This window comes from Camelina sativa, chromosome 20, assembly GCF_000633955.1.
Source record: "Camelina sativa cultivar DH55 chromosome 20, Cs, whole genome shotgun sequence".
Taxonomy (NCBI): Eukaryota; Viridiplantae; Streptophyta; class Magnoliopsida; order Brassicales; family Brassicaceae; genus Camelina; species Camelina sativa.
The window spans coordinates 18,209,710-18,217,854 of NC_025704.1; the positions used below are offsets into that span (position 1 = coordinate 18,209,710).

Here is an 8,145-nt window from a genome sequence, read left to right on the forward strand (position 1 = left end):
ACCAGGGAAACAAGTATCATCTGCTCGCTGAAAAGGGAGGTGTCGACGGATACCAGCCAAGTGTCGATAGACAGGGGCTATTGGTGTCGACCGACACTACCCCTCAGTGTCGATCAATACTGCTCCATGGTGTCAATCGACACTAACTCCGCAGATGCGATCTGATCAAAGCCAAGAGTCGAATCTCGCTCCTCTTCACCTCCTATATGTCCATAACTTGACCAAAAGTCAGATGAAACCGTAAGAACCCTATAGCAATCATAACAAGCAAGAAAAACACCACAACATCACATAACAAGCAAGACAAAGGTAATCTCAGGCTTAGATCAGCCATGGTCATGCACTCACCTCTTTTGTAGAAAGTTTCTGACCCAAACTGACGAATCCAACACCCAAGCAACCTTATATTACGTCTCAAGCCCTGGATCTTCACTCCCACAGAAAGATCTCCAAGGAAAAGCACCAAAACTCCAAAATCTCCCAAGAACGCTCTCTTGCTCTCTGTTTCTCTCTGAAAAAGGGAAACAACACTGAAACCACGACCTAGGTCGACTTTCCACTTAAATAACCCCATTTTAAGGTTTCACTTAAATCAAACCAAACCAAATCGACAATTTAAATCAATATGGTCGAACCAAAAATTGATGGTGTCGATCGACACTTCCTTTGGTGTCGATCGACACCCATCCCCAAAACCAACAAATAGATAAGATTTTAAAATTAAACAGAATTATTCTACTGAACAAAACCAGGGCCGACCCATAAATTACCTCTTAATCGATGAATCCCAAAAAAAATTTCAAAAAATCCGAAACTTCGCTGTCCACCAACAAACTTCACAGTCGACCCAGGAACTTTCAAGTGGACTCTTCCTTTTCTTCCCCACTTCCGTTGTTTATTACATCCTTTTACTCTTCGCCAACATCTTTTAGAATTCGCCTCGCTCCATTGTTATTGTCGATTTGATACCTATCAACAAGTTCGTTCTTTAGTTCCCAAATCATACCACAACATAATCGTCATAATTTATTGAACATAACATCTTCTTAAATTAATTCTACCAGAATTGTTGACAAAAGCCACTTGAATCACTACTCCGGTTCAAACGACACAAACGACTCCTTGGTTTCTATTGTTGTTTAGGGTTTAATGTTTCATTGTGTTTTTATTATTAATTATTTTTTCCATTTATAAATGAAAATGACACTTTTGTAGTTACGAAATTAATACATGGTTTAAAGTCTTTTTACAACAAATTAGTACTATTCTAGTAAGTAACACTTTATATGTGCTAGTCTAGTAATAAACCAAAATATATGCACTACTTTAGTAATTCTTTCAAAATGAAATATTTTCAAACCTGCTATATTACTTCTAATAATAAGCTAATAAAAAGTATTTTTAAATAAAAATAGCTGGCATAACGCCTCTAAAGGTATTATATCTAATATATTTTTTTCTATATTTCAAATTTTATTCACAAAAGTATTCTTATATTACTAACCGCACGTTCTAGATATGTTCTTTCTTTTTTTTGACAAAATTCTTCCAAATTTAACAATCTATGAACAAATTAAGCTAGATAAAATTAGTTTTAATAATAAAAATAACTTATATGTATATATATATTATATTAAGTAATAAGCTAATGATAATGCACCAACTACACACAGAAATATAAGGATCTATATATAGATAAACACATAGTAAATTGATAAAAGATTTATTGCCTCTAATTTGGACTTAGTGATAAGAAACCTAATGAATAGGGAAACCCTTTCGTTGCTATATAAACAGTCTTTGTGCCAACAAACTAGACAAACCATACAAAATAAAAGAAAAAAGATAATGAGGAAATTGAAATTATCTTTGATAGCCAATGAGAGATCAAGAAAAAAAACATTCATGAAGAGGAAGAAAGGGATAACGAAGAAACTTCACGAGTTGACAACTCTTTGTGGTGTCCAAGCTTGTGGGGTCATCTACAGTCCGTATATGTCGGTACCAGAGGTTTGGCCGTCAAAGGAAGGTGCACAAGAGGTGGCAATGAAGTTTATGGAGATGCCGATGGAAACAAGAAACAAAAAGATGATGGATCAAGAAACGTATTTGCGGGAGCAGATTACCAAAATCAAAGAGCAAGTAGACAAGCTGGCTGTTGAGAATCGGGAGTTACAAGTTAAACGATTTATGTTTGATTGTCTTGAAGGAAAGATGTCGGAGTATCATTATGGTGCAAGTGACCTTCACGATTTGCATCGCTATATTGATCAATATATCAATCAGCTTACTCAAAGGATGCAAATTCATTTAGAAAATGGTGAGTCTTCTTCTTTATCTCCTCTTCCTATTGGAGTTGCGGATATAGATCCTTCTGCTGTTGCAGATTTTGCTGTTGGTGTGAATACAGCCGCGGTAAGTGCTGCTAGAGAGTTTTGTGCTCATATTCCATACCAAAATATGAATATGAATCAAAATCTGCAAGAACCGGTTCAATATCATACTTCGCATGATTTTTATGGTCATATTCAAGGAGTCTACAATAACATGACTTGGAATCATGATTTGAATTTTCATTTAAATCATAACATGAATTTGAATGTAGATCTGAATTCCAATCAGTATCTGAATCAAGAAAACTCATTTAATGATATGATGTTGGCACAAAATGTGGGTTATGATGGAGGACATGCTAGAATTCCTTTGATAGATGGAAACCACTACAACTATCACCAACAACCAACTGGTGATCTTGCCATCACCAATCACATGCCTTCCATCACCTCCTCTACCACCTCTACTACCAGTGTTTATGCTTCATACATTAACAATAATCTTTAATTAAAAGAAGCATATTTTTACTGTAGTTTTCAGTTGTCTGAATTTATGAGTTTTATTTTCTTCATTTCAGAAAAAAATATTTAATGTTGTCTTTATTTTTATTCTTTTTTCAATTAATTGTTGTTGGCTAAGGGTTCTACCTGAATGCATTTATCTTATTTTGATTATTAAGAAATGTATTTGTGCATCATAGCATATCAATTTTAGTTTTATTGAAGAAGTTTAGTTTTTTCGAAATAAAATAATTAGTTTTTTTGAAATATAATAAAACAATTAATCAGGTACAACCAAAGATGTGGGCAAATTAACTAGAGTTTGTTTTTTCACAAAATAACTTATTCTTATCATCATATTTGCCACCCAAAAATGTGGGCAATTTTTATTTTTATTTTGTGAAGTAGTATGTTTAATCACCATCAAAATTAGTTTGACTTTTCAGAAAACGATGATATTTAGTGCTAAAATTCAAAAAATAAAGAGCATGTTAAGTACCCACATTCGTAGACACATTTCAGTGACCAAAATATCTATTACATTTTTGTGGTTTATTCATTATAGTTCCTTTAAGTCTGGTACTAAATTCAGGATAATGATTCAATGAAACTACCAGACGCGTTTTAAAAATAATAGAATTAAATACTCTATTATATTTAATTACACCCAAAAATAAACCAACAACAAACCAATATGCATAGCGGAAGGAAGATATACCAAACCAATTCTAATTTATTATGAATATAATATCCATTATAACCAATAAAAATCAGTAAACTAAGACCATCTCCACTAAAGAACTTGTATTCTCCACTATAAAAGTCCTAGTTCTGACGCAAGAAACAAAAAATTATAGTAGATCTTACGAAGAAGAAAAGAAACTCTAATTATAACAGTATGGCGTAAGCTTGTGACGTTCTGCAAGTATCTCAGAAAGATACTTGCCAACAGAAAAATTGCAAATGATCCAAATCAGTATGACCTTGAGCATACAAGAATACATGAAGTTCCACTCCTTTTCACTTAGCAATCACGTTGATAAGCGTATGTAAGAAAATGTCAGATCTTAAGCAGAGTGGAGTATTTATAGCTTCACGAAGTCAACCATCACAAAACGAAGAAAAAAGCTGATTCTATAAGATATTGAGGCACTAACAATCCATTACCCAATCGAGGCTAGACAAACAGGGTTCCTAGATTTAGATAAATGTTTTAAAATTATAAGCATAAGAATTTTTATAGAATCCAGTACACAATTGCAGTAGTTTGAGCTAAAATAAAGAGCTTAATTTGCAGTGGTGGGTAGATAGCAACTCATATTTGAAGATCCAAATCAGTAGTACAGAGATAGAACAAAAAAAAGAAAACAAGTCAACAACAACACGAAGAAGAATAAGAAAAAAAAAAATATTTAGGTGACTGAGAAGGGTGCAGAGTGAGATGGTGATTGATTTAAATTACTTATCTTGCTCAACGGGGAAAGAAGGCTGTGATCGGAGACCACCACCATAGAAGTTAGGTGACTGAGAAGCCGACGGAGACACAGTAAAAGGCGTCGATACGTAACGAATCTCCCTCCACCAGTAACACCAACACCTCTGCCTCCACCACCACCACGACCAAGTGAAGTCATCATCATCAGCACCACCACGACGGTTGTTACCAGGAGAATTAAACAACTGAATAGAGATAGAAAAGAACAGAGCTGGGCGTAGATCGAGGAAGTGCAGTGGCGGCGGAAAGCCGGAAAAATCAATCATTCAAGGTGAACTAATTGATTTTTATGGAATTTAGGTGTGAATCGCCGGTTACGTCGAGAGGGAATCGCGAAAAAGGAAAGAAGAAAATGAAAAAAAAAAGTTGTATTTTTTATTTATTTATTATCTAACTAAATATGGGTTGCTTCCGTTGCTATCTTCAGAAACGATTCTACGAGAAATAGGTTATATTTTAAGGTTTTTGATTTATTTTTGAACAACAAAAGTATAAAGTAACTTCCAAACTAGGTTCCAATAATAATAACAATCCAACAACATACAAATTAGACCCTAGATAATTCTGCTCTTTATCGCTATGATTTCACGGCACACATTATCTGCACCATATAGACAATGAGATGCGTGAGTATTACCAGAAAAATTTTATGAGGTGATCCTTCCATCTACAAACTATACACACAATCAATCGGAATAACAACCATAAATAAAACATAAACAAATAAGCCAATAAGCAGAACATCTAAAAACAAATTCATCATCTGTAACGCCCGAACCGTGCTATGGTTGGACAAGCCAACAAACAGCTACGAGCCACTACGATTGAAACTTTATCAAGGTGGTCCGGTCAAGGTTTGGAAGTGTAACGCCCGCAAACCAAAATCCCGGTTTTGGGTGTGCATTGGTTGATGCAAGGTACTTTTTTGTGGGACAGCTTGAGTTAAACGTATGTGTTGCTGCGTTTTGGGTTTTGGAAAACCCTAAGGTCGGCTATAAAAGGAGAATACTCGACATTTTAGAGAGTTTTACCCACTTTTTTTGTTCCAGAGAAAAAAATAAAGAGAAAAAAACATTTTTGAGAGTTCTCTATGATTTTAAGGAGATTTCTAGCCAGTTCTTGTGAGATCTGTCAATGGGAGTGGCGATCTGAGGCTGAATACGTGAGAGGAGCTTGTTAGGAGAGTATTTTCGTGGGTATTAGAATCATATTCGTCATTGCGTGCATGACCATGGATGATCTAAGCGATTAGATTTGTGTTTTTATGTGATTTTGGGTATTGAATGCTTATGTGCTCCTATGTGAGTGTTTATTGTGAGTATTGTGGCCTTTGGAGGTTGGTTTCGGCATCATAGAGCCGAGAGGGGACGGAGGAGATCGTGTGCAGTGATGTGTTGCATGATTGCATTGCATCGATAGACGAAATTATAGATTTGACGGCAAAGCGAGGAATTGCATCGGTCGATGCAAGGAGTCCATCGGTCGATGCAAGGACGTTGCATCAGTCGATGTAAGGAGTGCGTCGGTCGACGTAAGTGCGCAGAGTCAAAGCGTGTGTCCAGAGTTTTCTGGTTTGCTTGTTTCTTTCTGTATTGATTGTGTTTATCTTTTCGCTTGTGTGTATAGCCCAGTAGATGGGAGGATTGCCTTATTATAATACTCACACATCTCATTTGTGTTTTTGGTGCAGTTAAAGGAAAAGTGTGATCGTGGAATTACAGCGATGAAGAGGAGGATGTTCTAGTGGCTCGATGATGTGTTGTCTGGCTTCTGTTAGGCTGCTAGATTCGAGTCGTTAGAATGTTTCTAGGTTGTTGGTTTAATGTTTAATGACTTTGTTGGATGGTTTATTACTATTTGTGATGAATTGATAATTGGTTTATTGGTTACTGGGTTAATGGTATCGTTTTATGTTATTTGTTGTTGTTTGATTTGGGTTAGGTATTTAGTGAGTACGGGATCATTAGTTTAATAAAGTATTAAAAATAAAAAAAATGGGTTGGATCGTTTCAGTTTGGTATCAGAGCCCTTACGGTTATAGGTACGGTTCACTGTGTTTTTGTTGTTGATGTTTGGATTTGCATGTCTTTGATTGATTATGTGAGTTGGTCGATTATGTGTGGCATGGATTCCTAGAACATCCTCTACGAGCCTTCAATGAGATTTCACGGTAAGTTGTGTTTCTGTGTATGGTTTTCGATTTTTTTCTTAGCCTCCTGTTCATGGTAGTGTAGTAGTTAGAGGTGGTGCTGTCACTTGTCGTGGATGAGGACGTGGTCGTGGACGAAATCGTGGATGCATACGTGGTCATGGTAGGGGCAGAGGCCTAGTTGTTAGTGCCACCGTGGACCAGAGTGTGATAGTCGAGGGCGTCGACGAGTCGTAGGAATTCCAGGAGGGGTCCACAACCTGGCAGACGATGCTCACTTGTGGTGGAGGTCGATGGCTGCCAGGAGGGTGCAGAGTGAGATGGCTTGGGTTGATTTCGTGGAGGAGTTCAACCGCTAGTATTTCCCTCGAGAAGCACTAGACCATATGGAGGTGAAGCTTCTGCAATTGTCTTAGGGGACTCGGTCGGTTCGTGAGCTTAATGTGAAATTCAGTCGACTTGTGGTATATGGGGGCGAGAAATGGAGTATGAGGAGTCTTAGGTCAGGAGGTTCATGTCGGCGCTTCAAAATGATTTGAGGGTACATTTTGGAGGGCGGAGTTGGTTAAGACCTCAGCTGAGATCAAGGAGAACATCCGTGCACATGTCGTGACGGTCAGTCCAACGGTTCAGCCAAGAAGGGATAATCATCATGGAGGTTCTGGCAAGGGCTGCAAGATTGTGCAGGGAACCAAGAGCAAGTGGGAGGCTATGCAGAGGCCAAGGGGTGTGGGATGCTTTGGGTGCGGTAGCTTGGATCACAAGATGGCGAGCTGTCCACAGAGGAGTGGCCCAACGGCAGCTTGAGTGTGTTTTCACTGCAGGGAGTCTGGGCATATCAAGGCCAAGTATCCCAAGTTGCACCAGATGGCGGTGGCAACAGCGCAGCATGGAGTGTAGCCAGGAGTGATGGAGTGTAGCCAGGAGTGCAGCCGATGGCACAAATCAAGCAGGCGCCGCGGGTGTACTTGACCGTGGAGACCAGTGGAACCATTGTCGATGCGATCACATGTATAACTTCTGAGACTAAGACCTAGTGAATCCTAGTATTTTAGACTAAGACCTAGTGAATCCTAGTGTTAGGTTTCTTAGGACATAAGATTTGTATAGGGACCTTATTAGTGGGCAGGTTTAGGTCCCACGTCATGTTTGATTCTAGAGCAACCCATTGTTTCATTACCCGTAGTGCGATGAGAGCGCCAATATCAGAGGAGATCCCGTAGAGTGAGCGGGAGGTGAGTGATGTGTGTGGTTTTTCACTCCAAATCTTTTACCTTAAAAAGACCATAAGACGGCTGAAAGTGCACAACTAATCGGTAGTAGTATTTAAGGATCAATCCTACACAGAGAGAGTTGTTGTCTAGAGAATCCGTCGGAAGAGAAGTAAGGCTATGATTCAATAAAAAGGGGTTTTGGTTGTCACGGTCGTAAGTAAGCAAATAACGTAAATAAAGCAAGTAAAATAAATGAGACAAGCATTGGGCATCAAGAGAAATCGCAAAGGTTTGATGATCTATCTATCTAGGAAAGTTTAGGATTAGTTTGTTTATCTAAGACTCGGACTACGAAACACGAAAGAACCATTAACTTATAGGTCACAAGCTAACCGCCTAAGATCTCTATACTCCGTTACTCAACTATCGCAGGCAACGACGCATAGATCAAAT

At 38.0% G+C, this 8,145-nt stretch overlaps 1 protein-coding gene across 1 annotated transcript; it reads left to right on the forward strand.

Annotated features, from left to right (window-relative positions):
- Positions 1,845–2,876, forward strand: LOC104771145 (agamous-like MADS-box protein AGL36). The gene has a single exon (XM_010495620.1). It carries the CDS (start codon positions 1,849–1,851, stop codon positions 2,839–2,841), a length of 993 nt encoding a protein of 330 aa, XP_010493922.1. The 5' UTR covers positions 1,845–1,848; the 3' UTR covers positions 2,842–2,876.

What these genes read in the sequence shown, in the direction of transcription:
- LOC104771145 (XM_010495620.1), top strand. Translation starts at nt 1,849, where the DNA reads ATGAGGAAATTGAAATTATCTTTGATAGCCAATGAGAGATCAAGAAAA.